Source organism: Portunus trituberculatus, chromosome 25 (assembly GCF_017591435.1).
Source record: "Portunus trituberculatus isolate SZX2019 chromosome 25, ASM1759143v1, whole genome shotgun sequence".
NCBI lineage: Eukaryota > Metazoa > Arthropoda > Malacostraca > Decapoda > Portunidae > Portunus > Portunus trituberculatus.
The window spans coordinates 136037-163589 of record NC_059279.1 but is presented as its reverse complement, the minus strand read 5'-3'; the positions used below and the strand labels follow the sequence as shown (position 1 = coordinate 163589).

Genomic DNA, 27553 nt, shown 5'->3' with positions numbered 1-27553 from the left:
TTTACTTGTAGTCAATGTATATCAGTGTTAGAAATAAGGCATCCTGAAGAAGGGGGGATGTATCTTATGTATCTCTTATATTCTGTTACTCTATGTTGTAATATTGTATGTAGCCGTGCATCCCTAAACCTTCAGTGTCCACGCGAAGCCTCAGTTATTCCTGGCCAGTCTGCCTTCACTGTTCAAGGCAGACACTGGTTACTTGAGAGGCTGTAGGAGCATGACTGTTTACATCTAGCAGGAGTCCCTCTGGTCTCCTCTCGTCTAGACTGAAGGAAGAATAGGCTTATATAGTAATTCATGATATTAATGTCCTTGTGTTGACGTGCATGAAGAGACAAGAGTACGCTTCTCAATGGTGTATTCCTCTTAGTCTGAAAAGTTAGTGTAGGAATAAAGACGTGTGAAACAAAAGGCTGTCTACGGAGAATACAAGGCTAGAAGAGACGTACAAAACAAATGACTTTCTAAGAATACGTAATCTAGGAACAAACCAAGACAACGTCATGTAAAAGACATTAAAGTAGCACTTATAGACATTAATAAAAAAAAAAAAACGAACAAGACAGTCTGGATGAAACAGACACCATGCATCAGACTGAATAATGACATGTTAGGAACTAAAAGGATAGTTTTAAAGCAAGAAATATAGTCTAGATGCAAAACAAAAGACAATTCAGCACAGTAAAAGTGGCTTTAGGAGCAAATAATACAGTGTAGAAAGAAAATAAACACCATAGTGGCAAAATTTAAAGGCTATGGGGAAATAGGACGGCGTAGGAGTATCAGACCAAGACCTCCATAAAGAGACCAAGAAATATAGTCTTTTTATAGATGAAAAAAGACATGTCAGTACCATAGAAAAAAAGAGTTTTGGGCCAAAAATCGTCTGGAGAGAATATAGACAACTTGGTAGCAAAAAACGACTAGCTATGGGAAGGATAGATGGCATAGGAGCATGAAATAGCATAGGAGCATCAGACAAAGACCTCCACTTAAAGGGCAAACTAAAGCTGCACTAGATTCATTCAACTGACGAAGCTCTGCCGAAGTGCGTCATCTGACTCGACCTGACCACCTGCTTCCTCTACGTGCACTTGTTACTCATACTTACTCTAGACTGCCCAGTGACCCGCCTAACGCCACCAGCCTGACCCTCGCCGCGGCCCCGAGCCTCTGTACCGCCGCTGCACCACTCACCTAGGGACACCTGCCTCACCTGCGTGTGACTCAACCACCTCGTGATCCTGACCTGACATTGACCTGACCTTGAGTCATGTGGTGCTTGACTGTGTTTTCTCTCACTCAAAGTTACGTTTTTTTATATATAATTTGTGGAAAAAATGCGCTTTTCGTTATATCAGAAGTGCAATATGTCTTAATACAAAAAAAAAATGTTGAAAATTTTGAAATTTAACTTCAGAGTGAAATTAACTGGAAATACATAAAAGCACTTCATTAATTAGTTTTCAGAACCTTAATTATTTAATGGAAAGGTGTTGTAAGGTGTTGATGCGTCACCAGGTGCTTGGGTCACACCTGCAATCAGTGCCCCTCAGGTGAGTCGTGCAGCCAGGCAGGCAAGCCACCCGCGGTGCAGATGACAGAAGACTCATAACTCAATATTGAAACAGAACTTCCCGTCTGGATTTCTCTACCCTGTACTCTTTCCTTTCTGAAAACCCTGAGACTGAAATGCTCCCTCCCTCCCTCTCTCCAGTGTGATCCTCGAGTTCTCCCTCTGCTTCACACACCAGACTTGCCAACATGGCCCCCCAAAAAAAAGACAAAATACCCTAAACTCCCAAAATCTTTCCATAAACATAATAATACTCACACCAAAAAATATATATACAATCTGTTGAACTATTTGCGTTTCCCTTTTTCCCTATTTTTTTTCTTTCCTTCCTTGAAAATCCACCCTGAAAAATTCTCCCTACGGTGAAAGGCAGCATTACTGTGCCGTAGATTAAAGGAAACTGCAAGAGAACATCCCGAGAATAATCCGTGAGTTTGTCCGTAGAATGCAATAGAAAATACATGCAATTCATAAAGTCACTGAAAAAAAATAAAAGTAATAATAACAAGTTGGATTATTTCTCTTGCAGTTCTTCCAGGTGTTTTTTTCGGCTTCTTTTTCGGTAACTATTTTTTTTATTTACATTTTTTTTTTGTAATTACTGACACCAAGTTTTATTTATTTTCTCTTGCAGCATTTTTATTTTTACTTGATTCCTTTCTTTCTCACGTGCGTGGTACTACTGATAAGCACTCACTCACCTCGCTTATCTATAAGGAGATAACCAGCAAAATAATGATGGTGTTGGGTGTACATCTCAAACACCACTAATCACTTCAATATTCTCTTCCATTATCTTATATATCACTTCAAACCATCTGTCTTCCCTACCTTTCCTATATCAATGCTGTTCAAGTACTTTCTATAGCTTTTCCCTTTATCACTTCAAGTATTTCATTGCAATCTACCTTGTTTTCTCTTGGATCACTTTTCTTATGTCACTCTAAACGTGTGATCTTTCTGCATGACTCCTGTTCAAGAATCCCCCTTTTTGGACTACAAATTGCTGTGACTTGGACTCCCAATGTATGAATAGACAAAATCACCGCCGCCTCTTCGACCTTCCCTCTCCTGTCCACTCCTCGCCTCAACACTCTACCTGACTCCTTACCTGTCTTGTTCTTGACACTCAGAGGTACTTTACGACAGAGTACAATGTCTGGTAATGATCACAAACATATATACACACACATCTGTATATTCACGTACATTCAACTTGTCAACTCCTGCATACAACACTCACATACCTGCAAACTTACCTCACCTCTCATTTAAATCAGCAAACTCCACCAGGTGTTAACTTCAGCTTGGTAAATACATTATGTGTTAACTTTCTCTTCAAATGACATGGAAGCAATGTACTTTTGACACGATACACAAAAGACATGACGAAGATGTAACTGCCCATGTGACAAAGTAATTGTTTTTAATTTCAAGTCAACGCGAGGCCAAAGAAGAATTTTGTACTCTGAACGTCACATTCCTTTCCTAAACCCACACCAGAACCTTGTGTGTACGTAAAATCATTCTACGTACATACATACCCCACGTACACTCACACATACCAATCCAATTCACACCTGGAAATTCTCTCTGGTCCTCCTTCACCTTCAGCACACATCCACTCAAATACACGCTCATATATCCACACATCCCTTCCAGAAAACCATCCTACTCCTCTCCTATTCCTACCCATCCACACACAATCATTCTCGTTCTCCTTCCATCACATAATCCACAAACCATCCACTTCTCCGTACACTCATCCATACATACACTGACGAGATTGGCCGGGTACCCACAGGCGGCTGGTCGCAAGTGGCTGAGATTCCGGCAGACGAGCCCCTCAGGTTTAAATGTGAGGACCTCGAGAACAAGAAGCAGTACAAGTTTAAGATCACTGTGAGCAACAAACTTGGCGCCTCTGATCCCAACGTCCACCCCAAAGTCATCTTAGCAAAGGATCCCTGGGGTGAGTAGACCAAAGATGAAGGGGTGAAGGAGTAAAGGGGTGTAGTTGATAGGTGGTTCAGTGACGGTGTGGTAGTTAATGGGATGGTTTTAAGGGGTTTTGAGGTGAATGGTTCAGTAAGGTAAAGTAAATCAGTTAATTAATGGGATGGGTTTTAAGAGTTTTTTTTTTTTTTTTTTTTTTTTTTTTTGTGGGGAGTGGAAAGTTAGTGGTTAGAAGTGTGAATTCAGTTGATAGAATGGTTTTGACGATTTTTGTTATGGAAGGTTCATGGTTAAAAGGGTGATTCAGTAGCTGGGGATGATTTGAATAGCTATCTTTTCATGGAAGGTGGATGGCTAATGGCTGCAAAAAGTATGATAAGAAAGGGTTGTTTTATGGGCATTTCTTTAGACTTTGTAATGTGAGATCTTTGGTTGTTATGTGACTGGGAAACTGGCTAAGAATTACAAAAAGTTAAAGGTTGCATGAAAAAAAGGGAGCAAGAGGCCTGTTTAATTAGCACTCCCTGAAAGTTTATAAGGTTAATGAGACTGATATATTAAATTCATGACTTACTGATAATTAGGGAGTTGATTTACCATTCAGTCAAATTAAGCATAAAGAAATTCATAAAGTCACAGATCAATGCATTACAAACACGTAATTGATCTAACTTGACCTAACCTGACCTAACATGACCTGCCCGTAGATGAACCCGGCAAGATCCTGCACGTGGAGGTCACTGACTGGGGTCCCAACCACGCTGACCTGCGCTGGTCCCGCCCAGAGAGTGATGGCGGCGCTCCCATCACTGGCTACGTCATTGAGTACAGGGTAAGGCGCCTGTGTTCTGTTGTTCGCCCTTTGCCAAACGTTTAGTCATCTATCTCGACAGGTTTTGATAGGCTCAGATGAAAGCTTAGTACCTCCACATTTTTTTTTTTTTTCTCTCTTTTTAATGTAATAAGGAAAACTGGCCAAGGGCGACAAAAACGATCAAACAAAAAGACCCACCGAGATGCCAGTCCCCGAACAGGATCAAGAGAGTTAGCAAAAAGAATGGAATAAATGTCTTGAAACTTCCCTGTTAATTGAGTTCAGGTCATAGGTAGCACACGGAAATACAGAAAACAGGCATGGAGTTCCAGAATTTAGCAGAGAGAGAAATGGATGAATGATTGAGAGTGGTTGATTGTAGTCTAGTTTTCTGCTTCGTAAATGGAGATAATATTAATTAAAGAGATGACACTATTGACTTGTCATCTCTGTGGCCTTTGAAAATGGTCGAAAAAAACATATAGTAAGAATGCGCGCTAGTTTCAGGTTTTAGAGAGATCAATCATTATGTTAATTTTCTGCAGTGAAAAAAAGAAAGTTAACTCAAGATGCTATGATTTTAAGCACGTCGTTTATATTCAGTCAAGTACATAGAACTACAAAACTACAGAAAATTGAGTCGTTTCACTAAGCGTTTAGAGGTAACCCGCGTGCTCACATCAAACTAGGTTACTTAAAACATAAAGAAAAGACGCGGTACTTCTTAATATTTTCCCTTGCATCCGAACTTGTTTTAAAAAATGCATGAGTAAATTTGATTACTTTTAAGTACTGTAGAACCAAAACAGAACCCTGAGAATGAGGTTGAACCCTCTATATATTACAGTGAACCTCCTGGATCTTAGCATTCCCTTTTAAAGATTGGAACCTTTTTTTTCAAGACCAACGTAGACGATCCCTCAGAAATGCATGAATAAAAGAAATAGTAGAAACCCTTAAAGCAAAATACAAACATATACCCAAAACAAACCCTGATAAAGCATGGAAAGATAAATGAACTTAAAAAAACAGCACGATCAAAACCTTTCAGTCCGTAGTTGAACCTCCTTTCCTCCCGAGAGCACGATAGAACTCCAAGTGTTTATTCTGTACTTATATCTCCGTCCCGCCTCGTGGATAAGCAATTCTTATATCCCCCATTGTCATGAGATGGTGTTTTATTTGTGTGTCTGTATGTACATAGTGGTTCGCCTCGTGTTTATAGTGTCAGTAATACATGTTTTTCTACTTAAAATATCTCTTCCTCACGTCCAGTCAGGTCTTGTCATAGTCCACGTTATGTTTAGTGAATATTTGTGCTCCATTTTTCTTCATAATGTGCAATGTCAGTTATGTACGTGTATGTGTCCAATGTATTTGTAGCGTTTATTAGTAGTCAGAAGTCAGGCAGCTTGTGATTCTGCACTCATTTCTTTTGTTTAGTTTTTCAATCTTACGTTCTCCAATATGTTGACACTCTAATAAGAGAAGCTAAAGGTTTATAGACTTAGGAAATATTAACAGAGGAAAGACCATTTTTTCCCTCTATTATATTAAGTTTCCCCTCATTCTTACGTCTTTCAATATTTTAATGGTATAATGACAGATTTCGAAATTCTCAATGAAAAAGACAAAGCTCTACTAAAAGTTTTCCTCAGTCTTATGTGTTCCAGTTTGCTGACAGTACAGTAGCCGCAAAGGAAACAAATTCGGCAAACTCTTAGGAAATACTGATAGAGGAAAGACAAAACTATAATATTAAGAGTTTTCTCAATCATACATCTTCCAATATCTTAGCAGTTAAATAACGAAAGATTAACCCTTCGACATATTCTTTGAAACTCCTCTACTTTGCTGCCACTCTAAATAAATGATGAAATTTGATAGATTTTTAGATTCCAGGACTGAATTTGAAAGACGCTTACACACAATAGAAGTGAGTGTGGTGTGCAACAACGCTACTGACTACTGTCTATACGTTATGTCCCATTTTATGATCTATTATATGTAATGTCTTGCTCCTTGTCCTCAGATTATACCCAGATCCTCTGTATTTTCCCTTCCCGTAAGTGTAGTCCCCTGAGATGTCCAATATAGGAGCCTGATTCATTGTTTATCCATTTGTGAACCCAATTGTTAGTTGACTGCTATATAGCCCCAGCAGTCCCACATTGTTCTAGATTCATGCAGTCCCACCAATGCCCCAAATATGGTGTACGGGGACTTGTGTTTCTCCTGATGTGAACCCAAGTGTTAGTCTTTGATATGTAGCCCCAAGAGATCCCCAAATGGACCTCCCTTTTCTCCTCTCCTCCCTTGAGGCTCGTAAGGCAAGACAGCTCCTTGGATTCAGAGATGCAACATTCAGACAAAACACAGTTAAACACAAATACATAAACACTGAAGGAGCAGTCCTGCCGAGCCCCATGTAGTGCCCCGATTAACGTGTTACCCTCCCGCCCCCAGACACGCGCCATGCCCAAAAGCGGAGATGTGGTAAGGCCCCCAGGAGGTAGTAGTAGTGTGAAGTATTGAGTGCGAGCCGAGGTGACGCCCTCCACTGTCCTGCGCCGCGCAACCCCGTCATCTAAGGACATTATAATCTTCCAGAAGATACCAGTCACTGAGTTTACACATAGCCATTAGTGAACTTAATTCCAATGCATTATATTGACTTCCCTGTTTTAGTCACTTTTCTCTCTTGGTGACTTACTTTTCCTTGGTCAAAATCTTTTGAAAATCAGACATAATTTCAGTTTTCTCAGTACCAAGGGATGTTATTCTCGTCAGTTTAATTTACTGTTTTTTTTTTTTTTTTTTTTTCCACGAAGGATTGTCTGTAGTGTCTCTGGGTTGCCGCGGCGGAGAGGACGGCGGTGGTGTACGCTCGCCCCTCGTAGTCCTGTTCTAGGTGTCAGAGCCGCACCATAAAACAAATCATTGTACTCGTCTGATTTATTTTCTAGTGCGGCTTCTGACTGTTACTCTTCACCAGTATATTTTCTCTCCCTCTGAAAGTGAGATGCGTTCCTCCTTTCCTTATTTATCCTCTTCTTCCAGTGGGTCATTTGTGTCTTCCTCTCCTCCCGCGGCCCACGTAGCAGTACTCAAAGCCTCACTAACACACCTCGTTTTTCTAAACCGTATAATTAACAACGTAAAAAAAAAAACTTTCGCATCTAAATAAATCAGTAAATAGTGTACTTTTGAATGCTACTTTTTTCCAGGATTCGTAGATAAACAAGTATAAAATAAATAAGTAAAACAACACGACTCTTCACCTTGGCTACACATGGCCAAGGACACACAATAAACTATATTAAGGAGTGATTATTTTGGCGACTCGCTCTATCGCTGCCATTGCTTTCGCACTTCACGCTGAACCACTCACTGCTGTCGAGCCTTTCGTCAGCAGTCCTTGTCCGGGAGACGCTGCGCCTCACACGACCCTCGCTGCACACTTCAAAAAAAGACAAGCATCAGTATTTGTTTTTCCTTCAATGGTCACTTTTTTTTTCTCTCTCTCTTTGCAATGACGTGAACTCATCAGTCAATTCACTCCTTCTTAGCTATGACACAGAATGAAAAGAGCTATAATTAGTCGAGGATGTAGTGTGCAGTCTTAGCGTCCCCCAACACCATTTGCCATGCTGCTGAAGGATCATTGTAGTGGAATCCTCCTTTTTCGATTCCACTGCCGCGGGTGGAGACTCACGGTAACTTCCCACACCTTCCTTCCCTCCCTCCCGATCCTCCTCCCTTCTCCACGGGCCTTGTAGAACCCCAACACGCAGCCAGGGACGGCGTGTGGGATGGCCCTGGTGACGGTGGTGGTGGTGGTGGAGGTGAAAGGATAATGGATGGTGTGGTGGTTGCCGTTCTTTACTCCTCACTGATCCATTTTTTTTTACGCTCAGATCAGCCTCTTCATTTCTCTGTCCGTCTTCACGGTGCGGCGGTTCCCGCAACACTCCCAACTCCACCGCAACACATACACGCCCCCCCATGGCTCCCTACACTCCTTGGTTACCGTAATTCATTCCCTCTTAGCTTTTCGTGAAAATTAATATAAATAACCTCAGTGTCCTCAGAGATTTATTACATTAAAGAACACCTGAAGTCATTTTAAAAATGGTGTCAGTAAAGAAGTCATTCCAAGAGCTTGATTTTTTTTAGTATTTGTTAAACATTCCTCCCAGACGGACCAAGAAACATTAATAATAGTGATGTTAGCTTCTACGTAACTTCACTAAAACTTCATTCCAGTCACTTAATACCGAGAGAAAGAAAGAATATACAGCGAATTTAGTGATAGATTAATACACTACAAATCCACACTTGGCCTGACCCTTGCTCGCCTACGCCACCTCACCTCACACCTTCCATCAGGACCGATTCTCTGACTGGGCCATGGGTCACGAGATCCAAGGAGACGTGCTGGAGGGCACCATCCCCAACCTGAAGGAGGGCAACCAGTACGAATTCAGGATTAGGGCTGTCAACAAGGCAGGTCCTGGTGAACCGTCCGACCCTACCAAGCCCATCCAGGCCAAACACCGCTTCGGTAAGGCCACTGATACTAAAACTGGTTCTCCTTATGATTCTTTAGTGTTTGAGATCTTAATGTTGGTTTTCTTTTCCTCTTGTGATCATCTAAGTTTGATGTTTAAAATTTCTAGTTGTCTTTCTAATATTAGCTTGCTAATAGAAAAAAAAAGACTCCCAGGAAAAGAAAAGGAAACAAAACAATTAAATTAGGGAAAAGCCTGAAGTGTGTTATGAAACAGCAGCTTTCCCTTCTTAAACTGAGCCGCTACTGAATGCCCAGAAAATCCATTATAATATAGAAAAGTATGAGTTAGATAAGATTTCTTGGAAATAACCCCGAAAGTAAGATATACGAAAAATATAAGTTAACTAGGCTTTAACGGCTCACCATTAAGAAAATAGAGAAGTAGGAGAAAATAGCTTGGGAAGCCATAGCAAATCACTAATCTTTCGCCGACCCGCCCACAGTGAAGCCATACGTGATCAACAAGGAGGAGTTCAGGAACATTGTGATCAAGAAGACACAACTGTTCAAGCTGGACGTGCGCTATGCCGGTGAACCTGAGCCTACCGTCATCTGGAAGAAGGATGACAAAGAGATCCAGCCCGATGAGGAGGAAAGGTAAGAACTGAACCCATAGGGGAACACACTCGACCAAAATGAAAGTGACTTTTCTAGGAGACTAAAAAGAGAATGTAACGAAGGTGAGAAGGAAAATGACCTCTGGGAGACGAACACAAGAGGAGACATGACTGAGGTGAGTTGACTCCACGCTGCGTCACTGAGCAGACCAACAGACCCAAACCAGAGACCTGATCTGTACAGTTGCTTTTGATTTATAGACTCGAAGAGTAAACAGACCAGAGCAAAGTGGACTGCCACCGTGATAAGTGATGAATATTAAAACTACAGAGACTCGACTTATCCAGAAGTTATCACACAGCAGCAAGACTTAAAGATGACGTGACGAGGAGATTGAAAACGTATGACGGACGCATCCTCCTCTACATGTAAAAGAATATTAGCTGTAACTTAGGGTATGGAGAACGCAGATTTTTATCACCACTAGAACAGTTAGAGAGAAACAGTAGCAGTATAACTTTCTGAGCCAGTTATCTCTATTACCTGCTATACCTTGAATTGGCTTTTGGGAGTTCTTACAGAGAACGAGAATCACGAAAATAGAGTAATAACATATAGATATCTTCCTACTCTAACTCCAGTAGATAAATATTATAGTAGAGAACTGGAGGAAGAGAGATAGATAATGAGAGGAGCAGAACAAAGATAAAGATTTGCTGAAGCAAGGCAAAGTTATCTGAGGCTTTTGAGACTCACAGGATGATCTGGTAGAGAAGAGGGTGTCAGGTGGCCCCTTGAGGCACGCCAATGAAACAATACCTTTCCTTACAGGCTCGGCGACCCATACAACTGCCGCAGGTGACTCTTCTCATGAGGTTTCTTTGTGCCATTTAACATTTTCTCTGGATATTTGGTTTAACACACGTAGACACACACACACAATTACATTACGACTCCTGTTGAATCTCTCTCTCTCTCTCTCTCTCTCGTTTTTTTTTTTTTTTTTGCGATTTTTTTCTACGGTGGATCTTTTACAGGAATTCACATTTTTACCCCTTTGTTTTTGTATTTCATTGTTTCATGTACTTGACTTTTCCTTTTTTGATATATATATATATATATATATATATATATATATATATATATATATATATATATATATATATATATATATATATATATATATATATATATATATATATATATATATATATATATATATATATATATATCCTTTCTACACCCATCCATTTTTTTTTTCTGGCGTCTCGCACACCACCTCTTTTTTTAAACCAATTTTCCAAACTACTATTTTTTTCCATATCCCTAACGTGTTTTCTTGACTCCTGATGATGTTTTTTTTTTTTTTTTTTTTTTTAATACATTAAACTTGTATATGCTCTTTGCAATCGTCGCTCGCAACACACATACAGTTACACACTGACACACAGTACAATACAACAACAAGAGCCGTGTTAAAGCGTCGTGGCGGAGGAAGATATACTGCTCAAAAGACAACACAAGAATTTTTTGTCTCCTAGTATGCTCCGTATTTAGAAAAGCTTTGCTCCCTTACCACGAATATTTTTAAAGGCCATAGAAATCATTACCCCGGTTCTCAAGATTGTTTCTTTTGTTCTTAAAGTAGAAATCTTGCTAATCTGTCTTTAGAACCGTAAAAAAAATCCTTAAAAACCAACGTGGTTTCAAGCAGAGCCTTTTGAAAGTAGGTGAGGTGCAGCCAGAAGCGTCTCAAAATACGGTCCTTTAATACTCAAACTCAGGAAGTAAGAATCGGCAGCTTCTTCCTCCGTCCCACGTTCGGCGATACTCTGGGAATTTGAAGCCATGACGTCCTATCTTCCCCAGAGGCGCCTCACGCGCAGACCCAGAACTGAAAACTGATAGCCTGCTCCAAAACATTTCCTAACGTGTGTCCCCAGGGATGGATGGCATTTCGTGCTATTTATCCTTTGTTCACTTCATTTGCTGCTACAAGACGCTGTTATGGCGAAAATTTGTAAAATTGAGATACAAGTTTTTTTTTTTTTCTTCTTCTTTTGAAAGAGAGTAAATCTTATGTATTTGTTTATTGGCCATATCTTAATTGAAGATCATTTAGGACTATCTAGTGGTAATAATGGAAAGTTATTTTGATTAAAATATAATTCATGATTTCTGTATGCCAAAATTGTGCTTCATAGTCATTTCGTTACCCATAAGAGGTGCTTCAGTTCAGAGATGAAATGAAGCACTGACTGAAGTACCCTGCCTGCGGACACACATGAAGCGCTTTTCACACGGGAAGTCTTGGGCATCAGGCTGATCTTTGATTTTCAAGCCGGGCACTGCGAGGCTTTCGGTTGGCATGTCGCCAGTCAGTGCATGGGTGGGTGGGCGTGGATCTGTGTTATGTGTCCAAAGGACGCGGCTCTAGCTCCTCTGAATGACGCTCTAGTGTTCCTTACTCACTGCACACTCTCCCTATTTCTCTTTTCTAACACCTGTAATCGAGAGAGAAACAGTTACACTTTTTTTTTTTAATATGTCTTAAGTTCAGAACATAGATGGAATATAGTAATGAGCAACCGTGTAAAGATCGAGTAGCAACTAGTAGTCTCAGAAGAGCAGCTGCCGCGTCTCTTGTCACCGACCCTTTGAGAACAAGATCATGTGTCACTGAAGGCGCTCAGGTGACGGGAACGCTGGTCAAGGCTGTCACCTGTGCCTTTCTTGCCGCGTGGTCCTCATTCTCAAAGCGGCGAGGTGCAGAGAACAGTTACGTGTATGAGTGACTCAATGCTATACGCTGTACATTAACTGACTCGTGTGATAAAGCAGCTAAGAAATTAGGTATCTAAATACAGCTAACAGTGCTAAGAGCTTTTATAAGGCGCGCATTACTTAATTAACTAGAGCATCAATATAAACCAGCAGTAGGTTTAATTAAGTGCATGACTTTTTAGACTTTCAACGTTCGTAAGCTGCATGTCTATGAAGAAGCAAAACTTAATTCAGATGTGTAAGTTTTTTTATGTGACACCAGTGTCCCTCCTTCACGCATCAGTCATGGTGATGGTTGTCATGTGTCCAGCGTCATGATCATGCAGTGTCCCGTGTCCGAGTAGTGAGTCAGTGAAGTCCCTCTTCGTCTTGTATGTCCCTAGTGATGTCAGACAGTTACTTAGTACTCATACCTAGTGTCCCTAGTCTCATGAGAACGATAGTCGAGTATGTCGTGTAACATAGATAGTTTGAATATTACGTATGTTCGCAATACACATGACGAAACTTGTCTTCTTCCCCTTTCTTGGTGATTACGTCTGTTCCCTCCTTCATCGTCCTGTCAGTTGTCCCCTTGCACGTGTTATAGATGTTGTATTAGTGTTGTGGTCAGTATTTCTTTACCAACATGGCATCACTGTGACGCTCCGCCGCTCTAGGAAGTCACTGACCACCTGACGATTGTACCGACTGAAGCAACTGAAACCTCGTCATTTAGTAACTAGTGGTAGCTCAGTCCAAGTCGTTATCGTGTAGGTTTCAACATGTATACGTACACATTATCCATTACATCCCCACAGTACATCGTGTACATCACTTCCCGTCAAAATACCCATTGGCCTCTCTATGTAGGATCGAGTCAAAGTTTCACTCAAGCGGAAGAACTGACTCGAATCAACAGTTACAAACCCACCAAAGTTTCCCTTTCTCTCACCATTCTGCTGACCTCTTCTCCCACCGTCCTCCACCCAACATGATGCTAATCTGATGTTCTTCGGGTAGGATCACCATTGAGCAGTTCGAGAGGAACACAGTGCTCACCCTGAGGAAGGGCGTGAGGCCAGACACTGGCAAGTACAAGCTATGTCTCGTCAACTCCGTGGGCGAGTGCGAGGAGGAGGCTGATGTGGTGATCCTGGGTACGTATTGTGTCTTACCCTCTCCTTTTCCTTTCTTTTTTGTTCATTTCTCTATGTATTTATCTGAACGAGTAAGATTGTTTTGTCTCATGCATGTCTCTTCCTGTCTCGTATATACGTATGTGTTTCGTTTATAGCTGCCTCTCTCCAACATCTCACAGTATATCATGCTAATTTGGTACTAAGTAGTATTATGTGATGTATACATTTACATTAACACTGTCCCAGATGGCTGATCTAGATTGTCTTTTTTCTCTTCCACAATTTTTTTTTATTGTCGCAAGTATTTACCTCGACATATCAGCCTATCCATGTGTTATAGTAAACTGTATACACTGTTAGCTCCATGGTCGTCCAAGTATTCAAGATCATTTTTGGTCAGGTACTTTAGTTGTGCAAAATTAAAGGATATTCATATCAGCCTGAGCCACTACCAGATGAATGAAGGCCCTTCCTCACATAGATAGAAGTCCTTCAGATGGATTTACTTCCCTTCAGACAACCCTTCAGATAAATTTAGTTTCTCCAAATACACCCATTTCACATCTCAGATAAATCTTATTCCTTCAGATTAATCAGGTTCCTTCTTCAAGTAAATTCAGGACCTTAAGATGATCCAATTCTTTCAGACAAATAGTTTCATCTTCAGATAAATTCACCCTGTCCTGATAAATCCACAATTCCTTCAGAAAAATCCACCTCCTTCAGATAAATCAAATTCCTTCATATAAGTCCTTCCTCCTGCAGGCAAGCCCATGCGCCCTGAAGGTCCTCTCTTCCCTGAGGAGATTCGCGCTGACCACGTGAAGCTCAAGTGGAAGAAGCCCAAGGATGATGGAGGCCTGCCCATTGAAGGCTATGTCATTGAGAAGATGGACCTGGACACAGGTGCTTGGGTGCCCGCTGGAGAGGTGAGGCCTTGAGTCTGTTGTGTCTGGGTCTTGTGTTAGGTGTAGTGAGTGTGTTGTATGTGCTGGGTACTTGATGGTGTTGTGTGTTGTGTATCTTGTGTTTCTTGTGATTGATAAGTTTTTTGTGATTGTTTTGCGAGTTGAGTATGTTTATGTCTCCCTGTGATGATCCATGGGCATCCTGTGTTCTTGTATGATGTATTTGTGGCTGGTTTTTGGGATATTCCTTTATTTGTTTATGTGTATGTGGTTGTGATGTAATGTCCAAACACAGTCCTTGTTCATTGCTAGCTACAGAACAATATACACTGACTGCCAGATCAAAAACTGTACTTAAATACAGTAAAAACATAAGTTTTCTATTCAACATACAGCACGTTTTACTTGTATTGTCTTAATTTGTCTTGTGTTCAGTGTTATCCCTTCACCAGCACACACACACACACACACACACACACACACACACACACACACACACACACACACACACACACACACACACACACACGATATCTCAGTGGTTAGGCGCGGCACAAGCCAGAGGACCGGGTTCGATTCCCCGGCCGGGTGGAGATATTTGGGTGTGTCTCCTTTCACGTGTAGCCCCTGTTCACCTAGCAGTGAGTATGTACGGGATGTAAATCGAGGAGTTGTGACCTTGTTGTCCCAGCGTGTGGTGTGCGCCTGGTCTCAGGCCTATCCGAAGATCGGAAATAATGAGCTCTGAGCTCGTTCCGTAGGGTAATGTCTGGCTGTCTCGTCAGAGACTGCAGCAGATCAAACACACACACACACACACACACACACACACACACACACACACACACACACACACACACACAGCAGGCAACAGAGACAGAGCAGAAGTAGAGAAAAGAGTCTCCAAGGATAATCTGAACTTTCCTCATACATTACATTGCACAATTTAACCTGTTGTTGTCCCTGTCTTCCCTTGTCCCGTCCCATCCCTTCCCTCTCGTCCGTCCCTTCCGTCTGCTGCAGTACATTGATGCTCCCCAGCGAGCCACTCTGTCAGAGGACCCTTCAGCACCCCCAGAAAAGGGTCCCTCAGAAGACCAACCTAAGTCTTTGGGGTTACAAGTTCAGGTGACACTTTCTAGATGTGATGCCTTTCCCCAACATTATATATTTGTACCCTTCCTTCCAATACATTGCAGTATTTTTGTATCTTTTCTTACTTCTCCAACATGTATCTAATGGATGTAGTTGTATATGTAATTCATCTCTATATACTTTGTGACTGCTTTGTATGTTGGTATCATTTCTGTTGTTTCTGTACATCTACCAACATTTCATCCACTTTTCTCCACTCGCCATAGCCTTGACACTACTGCCTTTGAGGATATCCATAGTAACACTGCATCCTTGTAGGAATATTTCAATATCTCACACTACATTTGAGATCCACCAGAGCTCTCCACATCCCCTCCACCTCTACTGTGCTGTTATTAATGTTGCCCTCCATATGTACACCAGTAGTTAACACAGTACAGTATACAGTATCATTAATGCTACTCTTTGTTCTGAAGTATTTTAGTAAGTATCTTGGAAAATAATTTACTGCAGGGTTCTTTATGCTATTTGTTGTCAGATTACCACAGAAGTAAGCAGTAATAAATTTCTCTAAAATTCTTGATGAATAAATAAACTTAGTGAAATAAACTAAACAATAAAATGCACATAAATCTTTTTTTATTATATTGTGATTTATTAATCTTTGTTGTATTGCATTTTTATTTGCACATATAGGAAGTTATAGCACATTATCTGTCACTTCCCATGAGTCTATTACATAAGACACGAGTGTGGTAGAGAGCCATATTGTTGTATTGATGAGGCTGGTGTCAGGTACATTGAGTGTATATCTGACCTTTACTTTGTCATCAGATCGGTCCTGACAAGCAGGAGTTCACTGTTGATGGCCTCACACCGAAAAAGAAGTACAAGTTCCGTGTGAAAGCCGTCAACAAAGAGGGAGAGTCTGAGCCTCTGGAGAATGATGAGCCAGTCACAGCTCGCAACCCTTACGGTGAGTTAGCCTGGGGAATGCCCTGTACTGTAGTCTTGGAGAGTCGGTGCATGTTCAATGTAGTCACATCCTTAGCTATGTTGAATATTGTTCTCAGCTGAGTGGAAGAATGAAAAAAAAGCACCACCTACTCAGAAATTAACCTTTTACAAGATGAACTAGGAATCAGCCTTAATCAAAGTAATCAGAGAGAGAGAGAGAGAGGGGGGCAAATACTAATGATCCTACCCATACAGATGAACCGGGTCGTCCTGGCAAACCCGAAATCATCGACTACGATAACACGATGGTGGTGCTGCGCTGGACACCCCCAGAGAAGGACGGTGGCCGCCCCATCACACACTACCACGTTGAGATGAAGGACAAGCACTCCCTGGAATGGAAGGAAGTTGTGCAGACCAAGGACACCAACTGTGAGGCGCAGGTGCCCGGCCTGAAGGAGGGAACCATCTACAGCTTCCGAGTGCGTGCTGCTAACAAGGCTGGTGTTGGTGAGGCTTCAGAACCCACCGACAACCACAAGTGCAAACATAAGAACTGTGAGTATTTGGGTGTTTATTGTTATTACTCCTGAGTGTTTCCATTGATTAGTTTGTATGTACTTCCTCTACTACTCTTTATTTTTTTGTCACCACACATTTACTAACTCATTCCTCAGCAGATCTAAAAGTTACTGTATTATTTCCTTGCCCTTTTATATGACATCACTTCTCTGCTAACTCTCACTCCATTCCTCTCTTTAGATATCGCTATCATTCTCCTGTTCACACTAATCTCTCCTCTTATCTGTTCACCCTAGTCTCTCTTTCTAGCTCCTCACCTTAGTATCCTACCTACCCACCTAATCTCTCTCTCTCTCTCTCTCTCTCTCTCTCTCTCTCTCTCTCTCTCTCTCTCTCTCTCTCTCTCTCTCTCTCTCTCTCTCTCTCTCTCTCTCTCTCTCTCTCTCTCTCTCTCTCTCTCTCTCTCTCTCTCTCTCTCTCTCTCTCTCTCTCTCTCTCTCTCTCTCTCTCTCTCCACCCCTGCCTGCTCACCCTAGTCTCTCTTCCTCCACAGTGAAGCCTCGCATTGATCGCACCAACTTCAAGTCTGTGACCATCAAGGTAGGACGCAGCCACAAATGGGCGGTAGACTACATTGGTGAACCAGACCCAGATGTGGAATGGATCTTCAAGGAGAGTGTGGTGTCCTGCTCTGACCGCATCAACATTGAGAACACCGACCACCACACTGAGTTCTCTGTCACTAATGCCAAGAGGAAGGATGCTGGACTGTACACTCTGAAGATTGAGAACCGCAATGGCAAGGATACTGAGACCGTGGAGCTGGTGGTGCTGGGTGAGTAGAAAGGCTGCCCAGGAGTGTGATGGGTGAAGGTTGTAAAATTTTATGTAACGAGTAAGAAATTAATACAAGACTTTCAGAATATAAAGCATGGTCAGACTGCATTATTCTTTAACACTCTAGCATCAAATATTGTTTACTGCTAAAGAAAACTACTGAACAATTTTGCTATTACCATATTTTGTCAACACTGGATATTTGATAGTGTGCACTTTGCACTTATGAATTTGTTATCTTCATCCCATTGCATTCATCACCCACAGGCAAACCAGCCAAGTGCCAGGGCCCTCTTGACGTGTCCAACATTCATGACACTGGCTGCACCCTCAAGTGGGAAGAGCCGAAGGATGACGGTGGCCTGCCCATCAAGGAGTACGAGATTGAGAAGATGGATCTGGCAACCGGCAAGTGGATCCGATGTGGCAAGGTGAGTGGCTCATTCCATTCTCATTACTATGCTTTCTAAATATTTAAAGTATATTCTTTTCATAGTTTTATGCTAAATGAGAAGTTTTTCCATTCTTCTTGTAATTCAAACTTTTTCATTTGCCTGGTGAAATGGATGCCTACATTTACACAAAATATTTTTCACTAATCAAAATGTGGTTCTGTCCTGCAGTGCCCTGGTGCTGTTGTTCCTCCCTTCTTCAATGTGGAGGGACTTGAGCCTGGCCACCAGTACAAGTTCCGAGTCACTGCCGTCAACGATGAGGGTGACTCAGAGCCTCTGGAGGCTGACCAAGCCATCCTAGCCAAGAATCCCTTCGGTAAGTACCTCTCTCCTCACTTCTCTACACTTCACTTTTCATCTTGGCATTTCCTTATCTCCCCAGCAGCCTGTCACAACACATTCTTACCATGACATCTGTGTCCTCTTCTAGATGTTCCCAAGGCTCCTGGCCGTCCAGAGATCATCGACTATGACAACAAGTCCGTTGATCTGAAGTGGACTGTGCCTGAGTCTGACGGTGGTGCACCAATCATGAAGTACATTGTGCAGAAGAAGGACAGGTGAGATACATAGTTGATAGTGGCATGAGTGTGGCAAGGACCGAGTTGCCGGTGATGGAGAGCTGTATCTGTTAAAAGAATACCTTTAATCAGTCCATAAAACTTTATTTCCTAAACATTAAGTTCTCCCATGGCATACAGTTTATCACTCCAGTGTTTAAAACCTTCCTTGCTAAACACCCTTGTAATGATGAGTCCGGCGGGAGTCATGGGAGGTGATGCAAGGGTTCGCAAGGCTCACTGCCCCTGGACGGCCACTCAGGTACATGCCTGACTGGGAGGCTGCTGCCGAGGTGAAGCAGGATGTTACCAAGCCGCTCAAACCCGGCGACACCGTGGAGACCAAGGTGGGCGGCCTCAAGCACCGTGCTGAGTACCAGTTCAGGGTGATTGCTGTCAACAAGGCTGGAAACTCACCTGAATCAGAGGCCACAGACTACCATCTGGTGAAACATCGTGCCCGTGAGTGTCCTCCCCGCTGGGTCACCCTCCCCACTCCCTCACTTCCCCCACTGGCCCAGCCCCATCCTCCCCTTCCCCTCATGTGCCACTGGGGTCCCATTTCCCCACGGTCTTTATGTTATCCGGCCTTTCTATGTTATCTCGGCCGTTATTTGTTTGATAGGTCACCTGTTACCAGACCTTTATGTTCCATGGGCCATCTCTGTTATCTTTGGCCTTATCTGTTCCATGGGCCTTCTCTGTTATATGGTCATCTGTTTGCCTGGCGGGTATATGTGTTATCAGCTTGCTGCATGTCATCACGGCTGCTGCATGCATCTTGGTAGCCAGTACAAGATTGCTCTCTATGTGTCACCCGGCTGTCTGATTGGTGAAGTGGCCGGTCTATGTGTTAACTAGCTGTTACATGTGCTGCCTGACCACTATATGTTACTTTGCTGTTGCCTGTTACCTCCTGTTACCTCCCATATATGTTACCTGTTACCTCGCTGTGTTCTCCCTTCACTACACCTTGCTTCCACCTTTTACATGTCATCTTGTTCCTCTATGTTACCACCCCCATGGTGTTACCTCTCCCAACATGTTACTGGCCATTATATGTTACCATTCCCCAAACAGTACCAAGCCATGATGTTACCTATACTTTACCTGTTACCTCCCTATGTTACCTTTCCCTTAAATATTCCAGCCATTATGTTAGCTTCCCATACATGTCACCTCTCCTTATATGTTACCTATCCCATGTTTCCCTTCAGATATATGTTACCTTTCCCTACCTGTTCCCATTATATGTTATCCTTTTCCTCTCCCTCTGTTTCCCATACATGTTGCCTTTTCCATCCCTACCATACCAGGCCACCATATGTTACCTTTTCCCCTATGTTTCCCAATATATGTTACCTTCCTACTCCCATTCCCTATATATGGTGCCTTTCCAACTCCTATATATGTTACCTTTCCTATATGTTACCTTTCCCATCCCTTCCATACATGTTACCTTCATAAATGTGACCTTATCCAACCTCCTCCTCTGGCTGGTATATGTTATCCATCCAAATGTTACCTTTCTCCCCAGTGTTTCCTTTCTCCTCTTTACATGGCCAGAACATGTTTCCTGGGTCACTGGAGTGTTACCTGAGTACCTCCTCCACTATCTGTTACCTGTTCCCTCTGTGTGCTACTTGGCTGCTTCCTGTGTCTACCTGTTGATTGTGTCAGGCTCTGTGTCTTGATATAAGGTTACTTGTTTAGTTCCTATCAACTATATATTTTTTAATTGTTTGTTTCTATGTACTACTGATAAAGTGTATTTATTTACTCTCTCCAGCTTAACACCTTAGTTTAATATCTTGTACACTTGTCTTTTTTTGTCTGTTTACTTCACTATTTTTATTTTTCTGGCACACAAATTAAATGAAGGTTTTTTGAGTCTGTCACTCTGCTAACATCAGTACAACTTTGTCTGTCCAATTTGGCAAAAGTAGGTAGTTGTTGACTTGATTCATACAGCCAAGCAGTGTACTTTTTCACTTACTCGCACAAATAGTCCATCTGTCTTCGTACTTTTCCTTACACTTGCCACACAGATTTTTTTTCCACCACCAACACTTGCCTTCTCACCACATTAATCAGTCAGTCCTCCTCCGCCTCTTGGGTTCCCTTGTCTTTGCAATGAGCCGTCTGTCCGTCCGTTCCGTCTGTCTCACCGAGTCTTGACTGTCACTCGGCCATAACCTGGTTAGCTGATGTTATGCCTCTGCCTGTCCTTCAACAGTCAAGCCTCGCATCGACCGCACTAACCTCAAGCAGACCACAATCAAGGCTGGACGCAATGTAAAGCTTGATGTCAACGTGGAGGGAGAGCCTGCACCAACCATTCAGTGGATTTTCATGGAGAAGGAGGTAAGGGTTTTTGCTCCCTTTGGTCTTCCTGTGCTGAGGAAAATATATTGTTGTGTTTATCATTGTCAGCTATGTTTCCCTCGTATAGTTTGTATATGTTACTTTTCTTTATTTTTGGTTATTTAGTAGATAGATAGGTTGATAGATTTTATTGACCATAAAAAATACAAAGTAAATAAAACCAATACATATTAGATTAAGGCCCATCACTGCAATCACCACAAATACAGTCACTCCACATCATCTATTAATGCCTGCCACACTTACAGGTGCAGGAGACTAATGTGGAGATCATCAATGTGGACTACAACACCAAGTTCAACATTGTCGACGCCAAGAGGAAGCAGAGTGGAACTTACAAGATCATTGCCACCAACCAGCATGGCAAAGACGAGGCTGAAGTGGAGATTGTCATCCTCTGTGAGTGTTCAAAGAGAAGAATGACTTTTACTAATTGTCCTGGATACTAAACAAAAAAAAATTAAACAGAAAAATGTTGTCATCCTCTCAGTGTTCATAGATAAGACTGACATATTTCTTATAATGTTACTGGGAACTTTCTTAAAACAAGTTGTTAAACATATGAAAAAACTAATTTTCTGGGAGTTTTCTAAAATAAGGCTGGCTTTTTAATAGTATTGATGAGTATCTAGATTAAAAACTTGATAGTACATGGAAAGATTTATCAAAACACTTCTCATAAACTACATAAGTTCTCTTCAGAAGCCATTAGTCTTTCTGTTCACTCATTCCTTCTGCCTACCTGCTGTACACTTGCTAGTCCTCTTACTTTCTATTTACTCATTTTTTCTACTCTTGTACTGGACTTTTACAAACCTTCACCATCGCTCTTTCATCTTCAGCTGGCCCCTCGAAACCTAAAGGTCCTCTCAAGGTTTCCAATGTCACCAAGAAGAGCTGCAAACTCAAGTGGGAGAAGCCTGATGATGATGGTGGCCTTCCCATCAAGGAGTACCTGGTGGAGAAGCAGGACCCCATCACTGGCCGCTGGGTTCCCGTTGGCAGGACCAAGGTGGGTACTGACTTGGTGTGCATTTGGTGTTGTAAAAGTAGCAGGAGAGAGTAAGTTTGTTATTGTGGCTCTAGTAGATATAGGATTTGGAGGAACAGTGTAGGAAAAAAAGAAGAGAGAGAAATAGCAGAAGAGGTAAAAGAATAAGGAAGAGAAAATAAGTAGTGAAGATAAAGGGTATGGAGAAGTCGGGTAGAAAATAAAAGCAAAAAAGAATAAAAGAACAAAAACATTGAAGGAAAAGAAAACAAGTAGGGAAATAACGTAGTTGTAGTAGGGAGCAAAGATACAGGAAGCAAAAAATAAGGTGCAAAAGGATATTAAATGTGCCACAAAGAATAGGAGTTCAAATAAAAGAGTAACAACCAATGGAGGATCTTAAAATCATTTCCCCTTGACAGGACACCAACATGGACGTTCCAGGGCTGCAGGAGGGCAAGGAGTACATGTTCCGTGTGAAGGCCGTCAACGATGAGGGAGAATCTGAGCCTCTTGAGACCGACCACGCTGTCTTGGCTAAGGATCCCTTCAGTGAGTGTCTTCCTGCTTGCTTTCTCACTGAATTTGCTTTCATTTCTTTATTTTTTTTTTAATTTATTTATTTATTTATTTTTTTTTTTTTGTTATTTCATTTCTGATTTGTTCTTAATCAAGATTTTCTTTTATTTCTCTCCTCTTTCTTTTATTTGGTGAGTGTTTTTTCCTGATTAGAATTTAGTCCTTTCCATCTTTTCTCTTGTGTTCTCTTTAATTTGGCATTTATAACTCTTTATGATTGAAATTTGTTTAAATTCCATCTTCTTTTTCTTTCCCTTCACTTTAATCTTCAATTGACTCCATAACATTTTTTTATTCACCTTTTTCATATTTTCTCGCCCACCAATCATATTCTTTCCACCTTTTTTCTACCAATCCTTATGATCTTAATTGACTCCACACTCCCTCACAGGTATCCCAGGCAAACCAGGCACCCCAGACATTGTGGACTGGGATGTGGATCGTGTTGACCTCAAGTGGGACCCTCCTAAGGACACTGGTGGCGCTCCCATCACCAAATACATCATTGAGAAGAAGGAACGCTATGGATCTTGGGAGCCTATCCATGAATCAGAGGTGAGGCTTAGCATGAGTCACTGTTTGTATTTCTTCTCTACAGCTGGATATCAATAGATGTGTATAGTCATTTTATAACATAAGTAATTTGAGTGAACTTTAGTAATACTATTGTGTTTAAGTGGATTATATTAAATGTTGCTATTAGTATATCAATGGTTCAGTTCTTGTATATATGTCAGGGAATGCTATGTGTAGGCTTGATGGCTTCTTGCAGCCTCCCTTATTTGCTTATATTCTTACATCTGATCTGTTGATAATGAAGACTAACAATTACAAAGAAATTGTACAGTATCTATAAGCATAGAAACCCCATATAAATCAAAATTAGACTCTAAAATCTTCCCTCCCTGCACATCCTTAACCCCCTACACCACCACCAGGGCCCCAAGACAGAGTGCAGAGTGCCTGGCCTGAAGGAGGGCAACACCTACCAGTTCCGTGTGGTGGCCGTCAACAAGGCTGGTCCCGGCGAGCCTTCTGACTCCACCAAGCCTCATGTAGCCAAGGCCAGATTCCGTAAGTATGGGTAGCAGGAGGAGAAAGAAGAGATCAGAGTGAAAGTAAGGCAGGAGAAAGTAAAGTAAAGAGAGAAAATAAAATTCTTGAGGAGGGTGAAAAGGAATAGTAAAAAATAAGAAGTGGAATAAGAAATTATAACATAATACAGTATTATCAAAAATTTGATTACACTGCAAGTTTCCTATACCTGTTTTCCTTTAGGAGCATTCATTTACTTCCTTTGTTCTCCATAACTCACTTTTCCTCTCTCCATCAGTGAAGCCTCACATCAACCGTGACAAGCTGAAGAAGATTGTCATTCGAGCCTCCAAGAAGATACACTTGGAGGTTGACGTCAAGGGTGAACCTCCTCCAGAGATCACTTGGTCCCTGAAGAACAAGAAGGTGAGTGATGGATGTAACCCTGAGATAAAGTAATGACCAATGGGAAATCTATTAGTGTTATTGTATGGTGTGATTTACTGATCAGTTGGAGAAATATTATTGTTAAATTCAAACCACTAATTGCTCTTTGTATAAATGAGTACATGAATATGAAAATTAAGCATTTGTGGAAGATTGTAAATGTATGAGGTACTGTTGAAAGCCAAGCAGATTTCCTCATCCGTGTTTCTTTGTGCATCAGGTGGAGACTGGTGGGAACTACATCATACAGGGTGAAGACTACCTCACCAAGATCACCATCAATGACTGTGAGAGGCGTCACACCGGCATCTACAAGATCCATGCCAAGAATGATTCAGGCACTGATGAGGCTGACCTGGAGATTGTGGTGCTGGGTGAGTCTTGGTCTGCACAACTTAAGTGACACTGTAAAATAATTGTTCATCATTTAACTTGAATCACCATTTCCTGTATTAATGTTATGGATGGATCTCAAGGAAGAATACATTTTTAGATAACATATGTCTTTAGGACAAGAAAAAATAAAATAAACCTTGAAAATAGCTTTAAGTACATTAGATTATATTTTTTCCACTTCACCATAGTATGTTATTTGGAGACAATGATGTAGCTTCATTATGAATCATTTCACACCTCTCTACTGTTCCCCACAGACCGCCCTGCCAGGCCTGAAGGTCCCCTGGAGGTGTCTGATGTGCACAAGGAGGGCTGTAAACTCAAGTGGGAGAAGCCCAAGGATGACGGTGGCCTTCCCATTGATGGCTATGTGGTGGAGAAGATGGATGTCACCACAGGTAAGGGTCATGGTTGTGCTACAAGTGAAGTAATATAAAAAGAGCTACAGACTTGATTGTGAAATTGTGAAAATCTGTTAGTGACTTGCAAGAAAACCATGTTTGCTTGTTTCGTAGGCCGCTGGGTGCCATGTGGCCGCACTGATGGGGATAACCCAGAGCTGGAGGTGACTGGCCTGGAGCCGGGACACAAGTATGAGTTCCGTGTGAAGGCCGTCAATGATGAGGGAGAGTCTGACCCTCTGGATGGCGACCGTGCTATCCTTGCCAAGGATCCATTTGGTAAGTTATTCCTGATTTTTCAGATTTCACTTTTGAATTAGAAAACTAGTTGTAAAGAAATGTTTGTTTACTCATATAACTCTTATACAGCACTCATTGCTTATGCACAAATAAGGAAGAAGTAAATTTTTTTTGTTTCACATTACTGTCACTGTGTTACATTTTCACATTACTCCTTAAAAGTAAAAGCAAATATATCAAATTACTATCTTACTTCAAATCTGACTTTTTTACTATTCACAGACAAACCTGGACCTCCCGGCTTGCCTGAGATTGTGGACTTTGATGAGAACTCTGTGAAGCTCAAGTGGGACCCACCAATCAGGGACGGTGGTGCTCCCATCACTGGCTACGTGCTGGAGATGAAGCCTAAGGATGGTGATGTGAGTGTCCCTTGCATCTTGAGTTCCTGTTGATTCATTGTGGTGCATAATGTAAAGTCCCTTTTCCATATTCTATCTCGCCATGAAAATTTTCTTATATCTTCTATTATCCGTGGATGCAGAAATTTGAAGAGGTGGGCAAGATCAAGGGCAACACCTGTGAGGGCCCCATCAATGGCTTGAAGGAGGGTGAGAAGTATGAGTTCCGTGTCAGAGCTGTCAACAAGGCTGGCGTTGGTGATCCCTCAGACACTACCCTGCCACACACTGCCCGCGCCCGCTATCGTAAGTAATGCACAAACCCATTTCCTCCTCTTTCTAAGCCATATCACTTCAGTAAGCCATGATAGTATCCTTAATTTTGCATCACATTTCCTCTGTCATATATATCTCTGTAGTTTGTCACTTCTCCATTTTTCCATGGAAGTAAAAAATATATCATCACTTCAGTAAGCCATGATGCTATACTTAATTTCACATCACATTTGGTCTCTTCTCACCCACTCATCCTCCTCTAGGCAAGCCACGCATTGACCGTACCAATGTCAAGGACATAATCTTGAAGGTTGGCCAGCAGCACCTGTACGACATTGACATCATTGGTGAGCCAAAGCCATCCACCGAATGGACCGTTGAGGGCAAGGTGAGTGTGGAGGCCAAGTGTCAGTGTGAAGTTCAAGAAAAGTGGATTTGTTAGTGGTCATAGTTGTGAATGGCTGCAAATGGATTTGTTGCCAGTATCATGAGTGAGGGTACAAGATAGATGGACTTAAAAATAACTAATAACAGCAAATAGAATGATTTTGTTGGAAAATAAAAGTATAAAAAGAATGTTCAAGTGATAAGAGTATAGAATGATGGAGATTAAAGGTGAATATATCATTACCAAAAAAATAGCAATAACTCATAAAAAGCAACTATGTATGAATGAATATCAGAGGATAACCAGCAAGAATGAGTGATTGGAGATGTTAGCAGTGAAAAAAACAGTAGTGATTTCAATGAATGAATGGTGTGTAAGCCTTTATTAAGACTATACCCTTATGTACTTGAAATATGGTAAAGAAGAAGCATGACTAAAGGACATAATGGCAATATGGTAAAGGAAATGACATGGTGGTGGTGTGATGACATTACAACAGACACAGGTAATGAGAAAAGAATACTGCAAAGACCATTCCAGGAGGACAATACAATGAGCACTGGGAAGATTTAGCTTATGGCAAAATAACGATGGACCTGAACTGACACATGTACTGCCGTTAATGTTATCTATTTCAGGACATTTTCTTTCACCCATACAGTGAAAGATCTTTATTTTATGTTTATTTTTGCCAGTTCACTCTTTGTTCCATCATTCTGTTACTCATATTTATCGCAATTTTGAAGAATTAACCTTTTTGAGTCGCCACAACATTCATCATTTTTACTCACTTATTAACACATTCCAATTCATTTTGTTCTCCCAATTCCCTTCATGTTTTCCTTTGTTCCTGCTTGCTAACAACTTTTCACTGAGGACAGAATTTTGTGTTTTTATCAATTATATTTGTATAAGAGGCAAAAAGCAGTAAACAACTGATTTTTGCATCTTTCACCTTTGCCAATTTTTCCCATTGGTTTTTGCCCTTGTTTGTATATGGAGAGAATCCTATGAGTGTCTATTTGCTTGTTTGTGCATCTTTTTGCTTTGTCCAGTCCTTGTTTGTTTCATAGCACTGTAGTTGTGTCCCTTGTGGGTTGGGAGGACGGGAGGAATGTACAGAGATTGGAAGGGTGTAAGGGGAACGGCAGAAGCAGGAATGATGGAAGCAGAAGCACCAGCAGCAGCAGCAGTTGTGAGGTGCTGCAGTGGGCTGAAGGGATGCATGACCTATGTAGAGCCATGTTATGCTGTGTTGTGTTGTGTCGTGTTGTGTGTCCCTGTCCCTCAGACAC

The 27553-nt window shown here is 41.6% G+C and overlaps 1 protein-coding gene across 1 annotated transcript in view; it reads left to right on the top strand.

Annotated features, from left to right (window-relative positions):
* The window catches only part of LOC123508687 (twitchin-like), a 166660-nt gene that overhangs the window by 101088 nt on the left and 38019 nt on the right, over positions 1-27553 (top strand). Inside the window, 29 exon segments of the mRNA XM_045262547.1 lie at positions 3384-3551; positions 4243-4367; positions 6816-6845; positions 8739-8913; positions 9366-9519; positions 10312-10338; positions 13267-13403; positions 14151-14314; positions 15317-15421; positions 16223-16364; positions 16601-16903; positions 17421-17702; positions 17972-18135; positions 18328-18475; positions 18590-18719; positions 18982-19181; positions 20956-21083; positions 21353-21503; positions 21947-22116; positions 22518-22647; positions 23066-23229; positions 23613-23748; positions 24008-24135; positions 24377-24530; positions 24810-24950; positions 25068-25232; positions 25476-25615; positions 25738-25900; positions 26134-26258. Of these exon segments, the coding sequence (XP_045118482.1) occupies positions 3384-3551; positions 4243-4367; positions 6816-6845; positions 8739-8913; positions 9366-9519; positions 10312-10338; positions 13267-13403; positions 14151-14314; positions 15317-15421; positions 16223-16364; positions 16601-16903; positions 17421-17702; positions 17972-18135; positions 18328-18475; positions 18590-18719; positions 18982-19181; positions 20956-21083; positions 21353-21503; positions 21947-22116; positions 22518-22647; positions 23066-23229; positions 23613-23748; positions 24008-24135; positions 24377-24530; positions 24810-24950; positions 25068-25232; positions 25476-25615; positions 25738-25900; positions 26134-26258 (4349 nt within the window).